Raw genomic sequence first — 19,006 nt, forward strand, 5'->3', positions numbered from 1 at the left:
ATAAAAAAATAATAAATAAAAACAAACGGAGGAAGTATATATATAAAAATTAATAGATAATCCTAAAAAAGTTTTTTAATGGTAGATCAAATGCATGAAAAAAAAGATCGTATGATCCAATAAAGTTTCTGCTATGTCTAAAGTTTGGAAAAGAGCTGAATCAGAAGAATTTACTAAGCATATATAATCTTATTCCACATTTCTGTAGGAGATTATTCTCATGATTTAAACCACAACTTTACTCGTTACTTGTTCATCAAATGCATTAATTGGGGTAAAAAATAAAATATTAGTGTATATTCCATAACTTTAATCTTCTTTCTTTGTCAAGATTAATTGAAAATGAAGCACTCGTGAGTGAATGGTGATGCATGAATTTTTATTTTATTTATTTTGGTAAGATGTAATAATCCCTTAATATTTTCTTGCTTTGTGGAAATTCAAATAAAGATTTATAAAGTCAAAGCAAATATGTTACCTGCTTTATAAGTTAAATAAATGACATAAAGTAACAAAACCCTTTTTGAGGATTAGAATGAGAATTTCATATAACTAGAACAATTAATAATAACTTTAAAATTGAATAGCTTTCGAATAAAGTTGTAGTACAAATAATTCGTTATTTCTTAAAAAGTGAAATGATTACTTCAATCTCCATTTCTTTGTATATTTACTTGAAAAACAACCATGTTTGATATAGTCATAAAGAGAAAATTACTCCCAAAATAAGATTTTTTGGCATAAATAAAATTAATCAACCTCAAAACAAATATTAAAATTTAAATATTTTTTTTCATGTTTATTCAGAGATCTCAAATTAAAATCGAATAGAACAAAGCCAGGAGGGTAACGAAGTTCATCCAATTAGTCTGTTTGTTAAATATATATATATATATATATATATATATACAAACACACACACATCATAGATGTAAATCTTAATAGATTTTTTATGTTTTTATTTGAAAATGAAATTATTTTTGATAAATTCATAAGGAGAAATTACTCTTAAAATAAAACTTCTTGACGTAAATACAAATTAGTATATCCCAAATATCACAAACCTAGAAAAAAAATGTAAAAAAAATGTTAAAATATCCAACCAATCTTAAATGAGAAGGTTCTTTTTTGACTTTATATTATATGAAAGTACATAACCTCTGATCAGATCTCATATGATGGTGCATCATAATTAGTGCAAAGATTAAATTCATTTAGTATAAACCCTAGATTAATTTGTTTTTAATTACCATAACCATTGAACAAATTAAACAAATTGGTCCATCTATATATATTATAATTCCCGCATAATACGTCTCTGGATCCCAAAACAATTCTACTTTATCATTGTCTGGTCTTTTAAACCCCGTCTTAATTTAGATGATCGTAATAACAATAACAGTAAAAAATTTAATGAGAAGTGTATAAATTTTCTTCTAAAGTGACTCCTCTAATGCGTCTTTAATTTTGAGAATCAAATAGTTGTTCTTTAATCGTAACTTTTTTCAAGATTAAATTATTACCTTACAAAAATTTCTTGTAAATATATCTTGCCTAACTTGATAGCACAATTCTTTTTTTCTAAAAATAAATTTTCTTCTCGCCACATAATTTTTCAAAGAATGTACACAGAATCACCCCTTTTAAGTCTTCAACTAAAGTGGTTCCTAGTTCCTGGCGCGCGTCTTTAAATTTTGAGAGTCAAACCAGTTGTTCTTTAAATATAATTTTTTTCAAAATTAAATTATGACGTTACAAAAATTACTCGTAAATATATCTTGCGTAACTTGATATATATATATATAGTGTGTGTGTTATACGTATATGTGGGTTCCATGCTTTGGTAAGAAAGTGATGGGAATTTGACATATTAGTAGCCTTTGGCAAATGCTACTACAACACACTTTCTAGTACTCAAGTTGCATAAAGCTACCACTTTACTCACCTCCTCTCCCTCTATATATTCAATCAATATTCCCATTTCTACACCTTTTCATTTCTCCTACACAACAATCTCTTCTCCTCCCTCCTCCCTTCTCTCTGTCATCACAACTATCACCACCACCAGCATCGACATGTCGGATAAAAAATGTAGTCATCATAAGAGCAAGAAGAAGAAGATCGTCCGACGCTGTTGTGCCGGACTTTTGATCTTCCTCTTCTTAGCTCTTCTCGCCATCCTTATAGTATGGGCCGTCTTGCAGCCCAAAAAACCTCGTTTTATCCTCCAAGACACCACTATCTTTACTTTCAACGTATCTGCTCCCAATATCTTTTCCACATCCATTCAGACAACGATATATGCACGTAACCCTAATAAAAGAATCGGTATATATTACGATAACATGCGTATATACACAACGTATCATAATCAACAAATTACGTATTATACTCAAATACCCTCGGTGTATCAAGGCCGTAAGGACGTTAACATATGGTCCCCATTTGTCTACGGAAATAACGTCCCTATAGCTCCGTATAACGGGCCGGGCCTATCCGAAGACCAACAAAACGGTGGCGTTTGGTTGGATTTTAAAATTGATGGACGTGTAAAGTGGAAAGTGGGCACAATTACAACGGGCCATTATCATTTACATGTCACGTGCTCTGCATATGTGCCATTTGGTGATCGGCCCGGTGACCAGCCCGCTTACGGAGGGATCATGGTGGGGAATAACGCCGTTAAGTATCAGCTGGCTAAGGACTGCGACGTTAGCGTTTGAAGTAACCATCTCAAGTTTGTTTTGAATTCTCTTCTCTTCTTTATTTTTTTTTTAAAAAATAACTATTTTTATTATTTTTAATTTTAATTGATGTTTTGTTTCCTATATAGTCTGATGAAATTTGTACATTTTATTCTAAAAAATAAAATTTTGGGAAGGAAGGGGAAAATTGGTTACAAGTTGTAATTTACTACAATATTAATTATCATATTATTGTTATTTTTACTACAACACATTTATATTATATTCAGTGTAATCTTATAATATAAATCGGATATTAAAAGAATGCGGTATGTGGTATAGAAATATACTACATTCTTCGGTATATGTGGGATAGAAAGATAATTTTTGATATTTTTTTTTTTTTTTGCTTAAAATTAAAGTGTTGGACGTAATATGTTGACTACTATATTATTATATATCTTTTATATCATTAGAAAAAAAATAATGTTACAATTATTGTTGTGCAGTTCATATAAGTTGTCAGTATCTTGATGTTTACTCTTTCTCTACTTTTTAAAATTATTTAATGCTAATTGTATGTTGAATAATATTCTACGTTCAAATTTATGCCATACATTTCAATTTTAGTATGTTTTCGAAAAAAAAAAGTACTTAATGCATTAACTATAATAACTTTATTTTATATTTAATAATTTTTTAAATTTCATATCGAGTTAAATAATGCAACATAAATTGAGTTAAAAATAATACTATTTTAGAGCATAATAAATGGCATTAAAATTGGCAAAGTTTAAGGGTTTGGTCCATGGGAACATATGAGCTGTATATTCGTTAAGTCTATTAAGGAATATAGAAGAAAAAAGGTATGGCCATGTGAATTATGATACTTTGTGCCAAACAATATTGACCTATTATTTAAAAAAAAAAAAAAATCAATGAAAATAGCATTTTTAGGGGTTTGGGGGGTGGGGGGTTGATTTTTATATTGTTTATTTGTTGTTTGATATTGAGATTACGATTTTGATTAATCTCAAGAATTCTTCACTCATAAAGCTCAAATTCAATATTTGTAATATATTTTCTGTTGACAGAGCTCGAACTTGATATTCTTTTAATTAGAAAAAAGGAATTTTTATTTATTTTTCCGAGATTTTTAGATTTTTTTTAAGTGCATAATTATTATTCAAGAGTGTTTGTTAGGTTAGAGTGTTCTAGTGGGAAACTATCATCCATATAGGGCTAAAACAAACAAAAGAAGTGGCCAAATTTGCAATTTAATAATTTAATACTAACAAAGAGATAAGATTTGCATATACTTTAAAATAATTATCATTTCTAAAATTAGTGTGTTTCTACTTTTTTTTCTTTGTGAAATAATAAAGTTTGTCTCTTTCTTTTTTCTATAAGAAAGTTGTGGGAACATACCTTTTCATTCTGATAAAGAAGTTATTATAGTATTCTTAATAATTAAAATACTACTATGATTATTGTACGATAAAAATAGGTGTTTCTCGGATTTGAATCTTGAGAATAGGTTTTTCAGATTGATAGTATTCCTTTATAATTTAATTTGAAGCCTTAAATTCAACGTTTAAGAATGAAAAAAAAATATTATGTAGTAATTAAAGAGTGTTTCCAATTTATTATTTCAATAATTTTTATCGTGCGATAACATATTAATAAGATTTCAATACAAATATCGAACAACCAAAAATAAAATCATTTGTTCAAAACTTCTTGTAGACAACAAAAGTCTTTTCACAATTTTTCTCTACTTAATTATGTACTTATCCCATGTGATATTATAATTAATTAGTGCCAAGTATTTCACAAAGAGAAGAAATAACAAAAAAAAAAAAAAAACTAATGGTAGAGATAAATAGATAATAAATTGGGGGAAAATTAATTTAAGCATATATAAGCGAATCATATGAAATGGCTAACAGCTCATGAAGACAACAACCCTCCAATAAAAGAATGGAATAATTAACTTTCTCTTTAATTTTTTTAAAAAATATATATTTTTAAAATAGTGGAATAATTAACTGATTATAATATATATTTTCTTTGCTAGCGATACCTTTATTTATTTATGGTCATCGGTGCATAAGATAGTACTAGTAAGGCGTGTTCGAGTTGGTTGAGCAGAAGATATTATATCCGAAATTTCGTGCATGGTTTTTTGATCGAGCTTATCACACAATACGTATCTAATGAAGTTATCTTTCTTATATGATTTGTACTACTACATTGGAGAAATCTATCCAGTATAAATTCGAAAAATAAAGGATAATATGATATACTAAAGCTCTCGATATGCATAGAGTTTGAGAAAAAGTCGAACTACATGAGTTTATTGTACGTAATCCTACCTCATATTTTTACAAGATGTTTTTACGAATTGAACTCATAACTGTTCAGAGTTCGAGAAAGAGTCGAACTACATGAGTTTATTGTACGTAGTCCTACCTCATATTTTTGTAAGATGTTGTTTATACGAACTGAACTCATAACTGTCTCAAGTTCGAGAAAGAGGTGAACTACATGAGTTTATTGTACGTAATTCTATTTGATATTTCTATAAATATTTTTACGAATTGAACTCATAATTACCTTAAATTCGAGAAAGAATTGAACTATATGAGTTTATTATATGTAATCTTACTTTATATTTTTGTAATATATTATTTTACGAATTAAACTCATAATTGTAAAATCGCATGACAATAAAATAAAGATTAGTGCCGACATAACACATAAAGACAAAGAAATTTGTTTTTACGTGTAAGAAAGAAGATATTATTATCTAAACTTAGAAATAGGTGAACGGATGACCTAATAATATGAGCTTTCTCTCTCACACACACACATAGTGCTCTTTGTATTTTTATTTAGCATGACACCAATATTCTTCTATGTCTTGAGTCAGATTGGCTCTATGTGTTGTACATTTCCTCAATGGATAATCTCACAAATAATCATTTAATTATATTTTATGACATTGAAGTCATTATTTGAAGGTCCTTCAATTATATTTTATGACATTGAAGTCATTATTTGATGTTGGATATTTACATTGAGATTAGAAGTAGAGCGTGGAGTAACTGGTAAAGTCATTGTTATAGGATCAAGAGGTCATGGGTTTTACTTTGGAAACGGTCTCCGGCATAAATGTAAGGTAAGGTTGCATTCAATACACTATTATGGTGGGGTCCTTCTCCGAATCCTGCGCATAGCGGGAGCTTTAGTGCATTGGACTGTCTTTTTTTTATATTTACATCGGAGGTCTTGCTAAATTTGAATTTATGCATTGTATGATCGAGTATTAGGGGTGGCGTTTTTGATAAATTTTGAGAAACTTATTTTTCATTAAAAGAGTATTTCCTTTTCTTTTTTTTTTAAGAATTTCATTTTCTTGAAGAAATATTTTATAAAAAATTGGACCAATCAAATTTTGAAAAATGAAAACTGAATATTCAAAGTTTTATGTTATGTTTCATTATATAGAATTATGGAGCTTAAATATTTTATAAGAAATTGAATCAACCAAACATTGAAAATTTTTTGGGATGAACTTTCCCGTTTGATCTATAACATTGATGCTTTTATTGCGGGTCCACGTGTGGAGCCACGTCTCGAAGTGGTGGCATGTATGCAAGGAATGGTGGCTTGGATCTAAGAGTTGGGCCAGTCGTGACCAATGAGGTCATTGATTCCATGCGTGGGGTTGCAACTCGGAGTGGTGGTCTGGATCCAGAAGAAGTGTTAGCTAGATGTTTTTACGAATTGAACTCATAACTGTCTGGAGTTCAAGAAAGAGTTGAACTACATGAGTTTATTATACGTAATCCTAACTTATATTTCTGCAACATATTATTTTACGAATTAAACTCATAACTATCTGATCATATGGCAATAATTTTATGAGTTACTCGACTACGAAATTTTCTTTTATTAAAAAAAGATTAGTGCCAACATAAAGACAGAAATTTGATTTTACGTGTAAGAAGATATTATCTAAACTTAGAAATAGGTGAACGGATGACCTAATAATATGAGCTTTCTTTCTCACACACACTCTTTATATTTTTATATATTTAGCATGACACCAATATTCTTCTGTCTTGAGTCAAATTGGCTCTATGTGTTTTTTTTTTTTTTTTTTCATTCGGTGTTCAGTACTCATATTGAAGTCTGATTAATTTAAATTCCCATGTGGTAGGGCCTCATTTAAGAGATAGCGTTTCTTATCAATAATTTTTTCATATCCAGGACTCGAACCTGAGACCTCTGGTTAAGGAAGTTGGCTCTATGTGTTGTACACATCCTTAGTGGATAATCTCACAAATAGCCATTTAATTATATTTTATGACATAATTGAAGTCCTTATTTGAAATATTCATTTAATTATATTTTATGACATTGGAGCCATTATTTTATGTTAGATATTTACATTGAGGCCAGGTATCGCTAAATTTGAATTTATATATTGTATGATTGAGTATTAAGAGCGGCGTTTTCGATAAATTTTGAGAAACTTATTTTTCATTAAGAGAGTCATTTTCTTATTTTTAAGAATTTTATTTTCTCAGAGAAAATATTTTATAAGAAATTGAACCAACCACACATTGAAAAATTAAAACCGAATATTCAAAGTTTTATGTTAAGTTTCATTATATAGAATTATGGAGCTTAAATATTTAATAAGAAATTGAACCAATCAAACATTGAAAAGTTTTTGGGATGGACTTTCCCGTTTGATCTACAACATTGGTGCTTTCATTGAGGATTCATGCGTGGAGCCACGACTCAAAGTGGTGGCATGTATGCAAGGAATGATGGCTTGGATCTAAGAGTGGGGTCAGCCGTGACCAATGAGGTCATTGATTCCACGTGTGGGGTCGCAACTCGGAGTGCTGACCTGGATCTAGAAAGGGTGTCAGTCATAACCAATGAGGTTGTTGGTTCTCAAGCGTAGGCGATTGTTATGAGTCAATTGTCCTATACTGGATAAACAGAGAAAACATTAATGAATTATAGGCTAAATGTGTTCTCTCGCCTATTAAACTAGTTTTTTGGGATGGGATCTCCCGTTTGGTCTATAACAGAGTCATTATCGTGAACAACAAGGCCATTGATTCCATGCGTGGGGCCGCGACTCGAAATAATGGTTTGTGTGTCAAGAGTGGCGGCCTGAACCCAAGAGGAATGCCATCCGTGACCAACGAGGTCGGTGGTTCTCAAGTGAAAGCGATTGTTATGAGTCAATTATCCCATATTGAATAAATAAAAAAATGTTAATGAATTTATAAGTTAAACAGGTTCTGCTATTTATTAAACGAGTCTTTTAAAAAAGGCTATCCCATTTGATCTATAACAATCATTATTAAATCTATTATGATATTAATCCAGATAAAGATAAATCTCGAGAATTTTTCACCAGTTGTGGTTACAAAATGGCCCTTTTTGAAAGAAAAAAACTTATGGACCTTTTAGACCACAATCAAAAGATCCTTTTCGAGCAAACTTATAAGAACATATTTAAAAATAGGGACAAAATCTAAGAGGAACATTTGCGTAAATCGGCCAAAATTGTTAACACCAACTGAAAAGGCTAAATAATTCAGGGCTTATATATCAGCTTATTACTGAAGGATATTGAGCCCAATAACTACTTCTTGGGCTTGGGCTCATTTTATTATGTATAAATAGCATAAATACCAACCTTTTTTAAAGTAATTACACCCTCTCTCACTTTTTTAATTATTTTACTCTCTTTCCCTATTAATATACATAATATAACCGTCATATACACATCATTCTGTGTATATGTTGAGATTTTTGTAATATGTTTAGAAAGTTGGGATATTTTGTAATATTGAAAACATAAGTTGTGTATTTGTGTAATTTTTAGTTTTATTTATTATAGTATGATTTCTCCATTTTTCTATCACTATTTGATGTTTAGTTGTCCCAAGTATTTCTTTTGAAAAAATTACTATTCACTAAAAGGGAGAAATAAATTTTCTCACTTGTTGTTAGAAGTTAATTTTGTAATAACTACTCTCAACCCTCAACTTGGTATCACTATCAAGTCTCTAAGGGTAATGTCTCCTTTAAAGTTATAAGTTCGGCAGAATCTAGTAGCTTTGATTATGTTTCTTCTCAAAATCTAAATACATTAGTCATGTCGATATTTATCAATAAAAATCGCTTTGTACACGGAATAAGGTGAATGAAGTAAACTCAGTCTACTCTCAACATCCAGTCCTAAAATTGATATTGGTAGACATCATTTCGTATCTTGGGGGGTGGGGAAGGGGGGGGGGGTTGCTCTTACGTATATAAGTATTTTTTTTTAATTTTTAACATATATATAGAGAGACTTTGAATTCCCTCAATCCAAGACTAAAGATTGACTTACTGATTTATGCGGTTGAAAATTTATCTGGGTGCTCCTAGTTCAAATTTCAAGCACTAAAATATTTGAACCGCCTTAATAAAAATTCTGAATCCGCGGGTACATTGACAATTGTCTTTATCACACTCTTCCCAAGCTGAACTTGTTGCATCTAGTTAATCACTGTCCTGTTCTCAAACATCTTCCTTCGAGCACATATAACTTTACAATATAAATTTTTATTATAAAAAAACGAAAAGAAAAAAAGTAAGCCTATAGTCTTTTTTTAACCTGAAAAATTTACCACTAGTAATACTGATGGTGTCTATTTCGGCAAACCAGTTCGAATTTATGCCCGGCCGCTCGACGACGGAGGCAATCCACCTGGTACGGAGGTTGGTGGAGCAGTATAGGGAGAGGAAGAAGGATCTGCACATGGTGTTCATCGACCTGGAAAAGGCGTACGACAAAGTCCCCAGGGAAGTGCTTTGGAGATGCTTGGAGGTGAGTGGAGTACCGCAGGCATATATCAGAGTAATTAAGGATATGTATGAGGGAGCGAAAACCCAGGTGAGGACGGCGGGAGGAGACTCAGAGCATTTCACTGTCCTGACAGGATTGCATCAGGGATCTACTCTTAGTCCCTTTTTGTTTGCGTTAGTAATGGATGTGTTGACGCGGCGTATCCAAGGGGAGGTGCCGTGGTGTATGCTTTTTGCAGACGATGTAGTCCTGATAGATGAGACTCGAGGGGGTGTGAATGACAAATTAGAGTTGTGGAGGCAAACTCTGGAGTCTAAAGGGTTCAGGGTGAGCAGAACCAAGACAGAGTATATGGAATGTAAGTTTAATGACGTGAGGCGGGAGAATGAGGTAGGAGTGACGCTAGAAGCACAGGAGGTAGGGAGGAGGGATAAGTTCAAGTATCTCGGGTCCGTGATCCAGAGTAACGGTGAGATTGACGAGGATGTCTCGCACCGTATTGGGGCGGGATGGATGAAGTGGAAACTCGCATCGGGGGTGCTGTGTGATAAGAAGGTGCCGCCCAAGCTTAAAGGCAAATTCTATAGGGTGGTAGTCCATCCGGCCTTGCTGTATGGAGCGGAGTGTTGGCCAGTTAAGAACTCCCACATTCAAAAAATGAAGGTGGCAGAAATGCGGATGTTGCGCTGGATGTGTGGACTGACCCGAGGGGATAGAGTTCGGAATGAGACTATCCGGGAGAAGGTTGGTGTGACTTCAGTGGAGTGTAAGATGCGGGAAGCACGATTGAGATGGTTCGGACACGTGAAGAGGAGGGGCATGGATGCCCCGGTCCGTAGGTGTGAGAGGCTAGCGTTGGATGGTTTTAGACGGGGAAGGGGTAGACCGAAGAAGTACTGGGGTGAGGTGATTAGGCGGGACATGGAACAGTTACAGCTCACCGAGGACATGACCCTAGATAGGAAGGTCTGGAAGATGCGAATTACGGCAGAGGATTAGGGCCAGTTCGGGTCGCTAGTGTAGGGAATTAATTGGTGGGGGTGTATTCCTGTTATGATTCCGTATTCAGTGTATCGTGTTCCGTGTTCCATGTTTATTACGAATCTGTGTGCTTTCCTCTGCTTTATATTCCTGCATTCCTGCTTTACTCTGTTTTATATTCCTTATGGGTGCCGTATCTATGTTATGTCATCTGCTTCTGTGCTGTACTATGTGTTTGTGTGATATCTCGTGACTTGAGCCGGGGGTCTTTCGGAAACAGCCTTTCTACTTCATCAGAGGTAGAGGTATGGACTGCGTACATCTTACCCCCCCAGACCCCACTAAGTGGGAATACACTGGGTTTATTGTTGTTGTTGTTGTTGTTGACTATTTTGTCATACTACTCTAATTAATTGGTGTTTAATATTATATCTTGAAAACAATTTAATCAATAAGCAATTAATGCTAAGAATGAAATACAATTTATTTATTTTTATCTTTTCTTGATACGTTAAAAGTGACATGTAAATATAAAAATTTATTATACAGAGAAATGACTAGTAAAAGTAAATAAAAACAGTAGTTAGCAATAATTAAAAAAAAAACTCACACATTTAATAATTCAAATAAGAAATTCAAACAATGAAATACTAGAAGATATTTTCACACTTTACTCTTAAAAAACTAAAAAAAATGAAGTCAAGACAAAAAATAATAAAGAAATTGACTTAACTACTTTGATGAAAGAAAAGAAAAAAAGCAAACTAACATAAATCTAAACTTTAATTTGGATATTTGCATAATTCTTGAATTCTTAAATTTGGATCTATCAATATACATAATTAACTTTCGATATAATAAAAATACAACTTTTTCTTTATAAAGATATATAATTAACTTCCGACATATTTTTTTGATTTTGAATTTGTCAAAATACATAATTAACTCCTGATACATCCAATCAATATATATAATCAATTAAAATTTTGTAATAAGCTGGAATTACTTTATAAGTATGAGAAATTGTATAAATATACGTAAGTTTATGTTGTTGTTATTATTATTATTATTATTTTATTTTTTTAACAAAAAAAGCTAACAAAACCCAATTGTACTCAAAACACAATTAACCCCCACCCCAACCCCAACCCCAACCCCAATTGGGCCTATATATACCTACCCACCCAACCCATCCACTCCACACACACATTCTCCACTACTACTACTACACAAAATTCAAACAGCAAAGCCACAATGCCGGAGCCCTACTTAAACGGAGCTTATTACGGCCCATCAATCCCTCCACCGCCGTCGTCAAAAACCTACCACCGCCCTAGCCATCGCAGCTCCTCCGGCTCCTCCTGCTGCTGCAACCCATTCACTTGTTGCTGTAAATGTATCTTCAACTGCATTTGCACTTGCATCTTCCAAATCCTCTGCACTCTCCTCATCATCCTCGCCGTCATCGGCTTCATCCTCTGGTTCATTCTCCGTCCTAACAAGGTAAATTTCCACATATCTAACGCGTCATTAACCCAATTCGATTACAACAACAACAACACACTCAGTTACAATCTTCATCTCAACGTATCCATACGTAACCCTAACAAACGAATCGGTATTTACTACGATTCGATTGAAGCTAGGGCATATTATCACGGGTTGAATTTCGGGAATTTGACGAATATTGACCCGTTTTATCAGGGTCATAAAAACACTACTGATTTGGATCTGGTGTTTAAGGGCTTTATTAATTCAGGTCAATTAGGATCCGAATTAGGATCCAAATACAATGAGGAAAAAGGGAATGGAGTTTATGAAATTGGATTAAGGATGTATATGAGGATTAGGCTTAAATTTTGGTGGATTAAGAGTAAGAAGATTAAGCCTATGATTAAGTGTGATTTGAATGTGCCATTTAAGACTAATGGGACTTTTGAGAGAACCCAATGCCATCTTGATTGGTGATTTTTCATTCGGTGTTCGATATCTGTACTGGTAATTTCTCCATTTTATGTGGATATTTGGAGATAATTCTTGATATTGGGCTATTTTTTCTTTTTTCTAATTTTTGATGTTTTTAGTTGTATTTTTGTTGGAATATTGAGATATTATTAATTCATAGACAATGTGGTATTATTCATTCATAGATTTTGAGTTTTTTTCATCCGGTGTTCGATATTTGCCATGGTAGTTTTTCTATTTTATGTGGATATTTGGAGGTAATTCTTGATATTGGGCTATTCGTTTTTTATTTTTAATGTTTTTAGTTGTATTTTTGTTGGGATATTGAGATATTATTCATTCATAGACAATGTAATATTATTCATTCATAGATTTTGAGGTTTTTCGTCCAGTTTTCGATATTTACAATGGTAATTTCTCTATTTTGCTCCGACTTTGTGATTTTTCGTTCGATGTTTGGTATCCGCGGTGATAATTCTTGATATTGGGATATATTCTATGTTTTTGGTGGTATTTTTGTTGGATTATTGAGATATTATTCATTCATGGATAATGTGGTATCATATCTTGTTTCTTTTTGGATATTGGTGATTTTTTATTCGATGTCCGATATCATACGGCTAATTCTTGATATTAGGAGAAAACCTCTTCTTTAAGGAGGAGGGATTTCGAGGAAGATCAATCGAAGATAACCTCTCTATTCTATTTAGATAGGGGTATTGATTCCATACGCTTTAATACAAATATTGCTTTTTGTATACTTTTTGCTTGCTTTTCGCGTGTAAGCTCGTTCATATTGTTGGTCCCAAAGAGAAGTAATTGAGGATCAATAAAAAATAACCTCTCCACATAGGTATATCGATTCGTGTATTTTACGGTTTCATCTAAAACGGTTTCTTTATCCTTATAAGGTAAGAATAAAGTTGTGAACACATCACTCTTCTCACCCCAAACTCATGAAATTAGGTTGCCTATGTTGTTGTTATAGGATAGTATTATATTAAAATAACATAAATATATACCTTAACTTATCATATTTACACAAATTTTCATCCTTACAAAATAATTATAAAAATTTAAACTAATTATGTATCTTGCTATGTATTGGGGAGCTCATTATATATTTTGGCATATTTAAAATTGAAAAAAATATATCTAAAACTAATTATTTATCTTTATAAAAGAAAAAATATGTTTTCGTACAAATTAAAACTTGACATGTTCCTTTCATGTAACGTCTTCACATTTTTTTTAATTCATTTGACTATTATTAAATACTTTTTTAATGACCAAGTTGCACATAAATGTGTAACTGTCGTTACGTAAAAATTTGAAAGTGGATCCCTTGAAACTGACAATTCTCCGAGTGTTTAAATTTTTGAATTTGAATTTTGGCTCAAAAATACCCCTCCGTTAAATATTTGGTTTAAAAATATTTCTCTCTCTAACGGAATTCGAAAAAGGATCAAAAATACCCATGAACTATCTGAAATGGGTCAAAAATACCCCTCTATTAAATATTTGGCTAAAAAATACCTCTCCTTTAACAAAATTAAATTATTTTGATTATTTCGTTAATTTATATAAAGTTCATCATTTAATTTATATTTCGTTAATTTTTTTAAGTGAAAATTTATATTTCGCTAATTTCTTTAAAGATTAAAAAGATGTAAAGTGAAAATACCTTTTTAGAATAAATGTATGTTTATTTTTCAGATCAAATTCAACCAATTTATATTATAATTCAAATACTTTTTTTCATTATCTTATTTTTAAAATAAAAAAATTACTTTTATGTGAAAAAATTAAAGTATTAGGGTTAAAAAGTTAAAGTTAGGGTTTAATTCAATCGAAATAATTTAATTTCGTCAAGGGGAGGAGTATTTTTGAGCCAAATATTTAACAGAGAGGTATTTAATGAAATTAAATTATTTCGGTTGTTTCGGTAATTTATATAAAGTTAATCATTTAATTTATATTTCGGTAATTTCTTTGAGTGAAATTTTATATTTCGTTAATTTCTTTAAAGATTAAAAAGATGTAAAGTGAAAAACTTTTTAGAATAAATGTATGTTTATTTTTCAAATCAAATTCAACCAATTTATATTATAATTCAAATACTTTTTTTCATTATCTTATTTTAAAATTAAAAAAATACTTTTATGTAAAGAAAAATTAAAGTATTAGGATTAAAAAGTTAAAGTTAGGGTTTAATTAAATCGAAATAATTTAATTTTGTTAAAGGGAGAGGTATATTTGCACCAAATATTTAATAGAGGGGTATTTAATGAAATTAAATTATTTCGTTAATTTATATCAAGTTCATCATTTAATTTTTATTTCGTTAATTTCTTTAAGTAAAAATTTATAGTTTATTAATTTCGTTAATTTCTTTAAAGATTAAAAAGACGTAAAGTGAAAATACTTTTTTAGAATAAATGTATGTTTATTTTTCAAATCAAATTCAACCAATTGATATTATAATTTAAATACTTTTTTTCATTATCTTATTTTTAAAATTAAAAAAATACTTTTATGTTAAAAAATTAAAGTATTAGGGTTAAAAAGTTAAAGTTTGGGTTTAATTCAATCGAAATAATTTAATTTCGTTAAGAAGAGGGGTATTTTTGATCCATTTCAGATAGTTCAGAGGTATTTTTGATCCTTTTCCGAATTCCGTTAGAGGGAGGGGTATTTTTGAGTCAAATATTTAACGGAGGGGTATTTTTGAGTAAAAAATCTAACGAGGAACATTTTTGAGTTATTTCAGATAGTTCAGGGGTATTTTTAAGTCTTTTCCATTCTATTTATTAAAAACAATAGTTAGTAAAGTTGTTATGGCTTTCCACTTGCGCAGTTACTTCGTTTTCTTAAATATTATTATTGTCTTGCCTTTTAAATTGCAAATACAGTCAAATCTCAGAATAGTGATAGAGTTTATTCGGAAATTTCATGTTATAGAGAGAATCTGTTATATATGTATATCGATAGTTAGCGTTCAAATCTTATTTAAATGTTATAAACAAAAGTATGTTAAATTTGAAAGAGTATGAAAATTAAAAAAAAATAAATTACTAGTCTTTATTTTTGTAAAGTTATGAAAGAATTGATGTGCATTGTATCATTTAACTGCATTTTTCTCCTTTAAAAATATTCGTATTTGAAATGATGATTACTATAAATATTTTGATATTTTGTACGTAATATTTTTCTTACAAAATATTATTAACATAATACTTGAGTATGATATTATAAAGAGGTGATTTTACAAAGAGTGTACCACTATATTAAATATCATTACTGTTATAGATAGAACGTTGTTAAAGAAAAAATAAACTACAATAACAGTTACCAATTTCAAGAAAAATAAATTATAACATACTATTAATTTTGAAGAAAATCAGATTACTATAGCAAAATGTTGTTATAATAAGGTAACGTTATAAAAAGTTAGACGATAATGGAAAGCAAAAGAAAACTTTCATATAATTACTATTTTCAGTGTGGCAAAAAGCACGTTACCAATTATGGTACAACGATAAGTATTCTTTCTTCTCAATAAGAAATTTTGAGATAAGCATGGAGTAAGAAGTCATTTTTATTAGAAAATGTCTTATCCCAATGCATCCGGATGTTTACAATCCTATCACGGTCGATTTTCGATCCACAATACGCCTGGACCCTGAGTTCACCCCCGAAATTGTGGGCTATAACACAGTGGTTTGGCTCAAAAATATCTCTGTTCGCATTGTTTCGCACGTTTGACCACCCAAATAGCGTTGCCGACCCTAATGACCCTCACTAGGCCGCTCCTCAGTTTCTCTGGCACGCCCCGATTGATTTTTGGCCCACACTACGCCCAGACTCCGAGTTTACCCTCGGAACCGAGGGCTATAGCACATCAATTTGGGTCGAAAATGCCACGTTCGCGTTGTTTCGCCCGTTTGACTACCTAAATGGCCCCGTCGATCCCAACAGACCACTCCAGGCCACTCCCCATCCTCCTTGGTATGTCCCAATTGATTTTTGGCTCACAGCATGCCCGGACCCCGGGTCCACCCACGGAACCATGGACTATAGCACACCAATTTAGCACGAAAATGTCCCGTTCGCGTCGTTTTGCCCGTTCGATCACACAAATGGCCCTACCGAACCAACGACCCACAATAGGCAGCTCCCAGCCTCCCTGGCATATCCCGATCGATTTTCGGCCCACAGCATGCCCGGACCCTAGGTTCACCCCCAGAACAGTGGACTATAACACACCGATTTGGCCAAAAGATGCCCCATTCGCATCGTTTTGCCCGTTTAACTATCCAAATGGCCCCGCTGACCCTAACGGCCCACGCTAGGTCGCTCCCAGCCTCCGTGGCTCGCCCTGATTGAATTTTTGACCATAACACACTCAGATCTTGGGCCTAGCCCCAGAACCGTGGGTTATTGCACACCGATTTAACCCAAAAATTTCTCGTTCCCGTCGTTTCCCCCGTTTGACTACCCAAATAGCCCCGCTGACCCCGATGGCCCACACTAGGCCGCTCTCCTGCCTCCCTGGTATGATCCAATTAATTTTTAGCTCACAACATACCTGGACCACGAACCCACCCTCGAAACTGTGGCTATAGAAAATCGTCTTGGCCCGAATATCCCCCGTTTGCGCCGTTTTGCCTGTTTGACCACCCAAATGGTCACGCCAACTCCAATGACCAACACCCACACTGGGACGATCCCCAACCTCCCTGACACATCCCGATCGATTTTTGGCCCACAGCACGCACGAACCCCAGGTCCACCCCCAAAATTGTGGGCTATAGCACACCGATTTGGCCCGAAAAAGCCCCATTAGTGCCGTTTCGCCCGTTTGTCCACCCAAATGGCCACGAAAAATTAAACGAACCACACTGGGACGATCCCCAACCTCTATGGCATGCCCGATCGATTTTTGGCCAACAGCAAGCCCGAACCCCGGGCTCACCCCCGAAACCGTGGGCTATAGCTCATCGATTTGGCCCGAAAATGCCTTATTCGCACCGTTTCGCCTGTTTGTCCACCCAAATGGCCACGAAAAATTAAACGGACCACACTGGGACGATCCCCAACCTCCCAGGCACGCCCCGTTAGATTTTTGTCCCACAGCACGCCTGAACCTCGGGCCCACCCCGAAAATAGTGGGCTATAGCACACCGATTTGTCCTAAAAATGCCCCATTTGCGTCGTTTTATTCGTTTTTCCACCCAAATGGCCATGAAAAATTAAACGGACCACACAGGGACGATCCCCAACCTCCCTGGCATGCCCTGGCCATTTTTTGGCCCATAGAATGCCCGAACACCGGGCCCACCCCTGAAACCGTGGGCTATAGGCACCCATAGCACACCAATTTGGCCCAAAAATACCCTATTCATGTCGTTTCGTCCATTTGTCCACCCAAATGACTACGAAAAATTAAACGGACCACATAAGGACGATCCCCAACCGCTCTTGCATACTCCAGTCGATTTTCAGCCCATAGCACGCCCGAACCCTGGGCCCACCCTTCAAAACCGTGGGCTATAGCACACCAATTTTGCCCAAAAATGCCCCGTCTGAGTCATTTTACCCGTTTGTCCACCCAAATGACCACGAAAAATTAAACGGATCATGCTGGGACGATCCCTAACCTCCCTGGCATACCCCGGTCGATTTTTGGCCCATAGCACGATCGAACCCCAGGTCCAACCCCAAAACCGTGGGCTATAGCACACCAATATGGCCCAAAAATGCCCCATTTGCGTCGTTTCGCCCGTTTGTCCCCCCAAATGGCCACAAAAAATTAAACGGACCACACTGGGATGATGCCCAACCTCCCTAGCATACCCTGGTCGATTTTTGGACCACAGAACGCCAGACCCCGAGTCCACCCCCGAAACTGTGGGCTATAGCACACCAATTTGTCCCAAAAATGCTCCGTTCGCGTCGTTTCGCTAGTTTGTCCACCCAAATGGCCACGAAAAATTAAACGAACCACACTGGGATGATCCCCAACCTCTTTGGCACGCCCCGGTCGATTTTTGGCCAGTAGCAAGCCCGGACCCTGGGCTCACCCCCAAAACCCTGGGCTATAGCATATCGATTTGGCCCGAAAATGCCTCATTCGCACCGTTTCGCCCGTATATCCACCCAAATGGCCACAAAAAATTAAATGAAACACACTGAGATAATCCCCAACTTTCCTGGCATGCCCCGGTCAATTTTTGTCCCTTAGAACGCTCGGACCCCTAGCCCACCCCCAAAACCATGGGCTATAGCACACCGATTGGCCCGAAAATGCCATGTTCGGGCCATTTTGCTTGTTTGTCCACCCAAATGGCCATGAAAAATTAAACAGACCACACTGGGATGATCCCTAACCTCCCTGGCATGCCCCGATCGATTTTTGGCCATCAGCACGGCCGGACCCCTAGCCCACCCCCAAAACCACGGGCTATAGCACACTGATTTGGCTCGAAAA

The 19,006-nt window shown here is 34.2% G+C and overlaps 2 protein-coding genes across 2 annotated transcripts; both read left to right on the forward strand.

Annotated features, from left to right (window-relative positions):
- Nucleotides 1-1,850: 1,850 nt before the first annotated feature.
- On the forward strand, nucleotides 1,851-2,949 carry LOC107846472 (NDR1/HIN1-like protein 1). Its single transcript, XM_016690861.2, has one exon. It carries the CDS (start codon nucleotides 2,076-2,078, stop codon nucleotides 2,721-2,723), a length of 648 nt encoding a protein of 215 aa, XP_016546347.1. The 5' UTR covers nucleotides 1,851-2,075; the 3' UTR covers nucleotides 2,724-2,949.
- Nucleotides 2,950-11,735: 8,786 nt separating this feature from the next.
- Nucleotides 11,736-12,716, forward strand: LOC107846478 (NDR1/HIN1-like protein 3). The gene has a single exon (XM_016690864.2). It carries the CDS (start codon nucleotides 11,806-11,808, stop codon nucleotides 12,517-12,519), a length of 714 nt encoding a protein of 237 aa, XP_016546350.1. The 5' UTR covers nucleotides 11,736-11,805; the 3' UTR covers nucleotides 12,520-12,716.
- The last annotated feature ends 6,290 nt before the right edge of the window (nucleotides 12,717-19,006 follow it).

The sequence above is a fragment of the Capsicum annuum genome, chromosome 8 (assembly GCF_002878395.1).
Source record: "Capsicum annuum cultivar UCD-10X-F1 chromosome 8, UCD10Xv1.1, whole genome shotgun sequence".
Classification (NCBI taxonomy): Eukaryota; Viridiplantae; Streptophyta; class Magnoliopsida; order Solanales; family Solanaceae; genus Capsicum; species Capsicum annuum.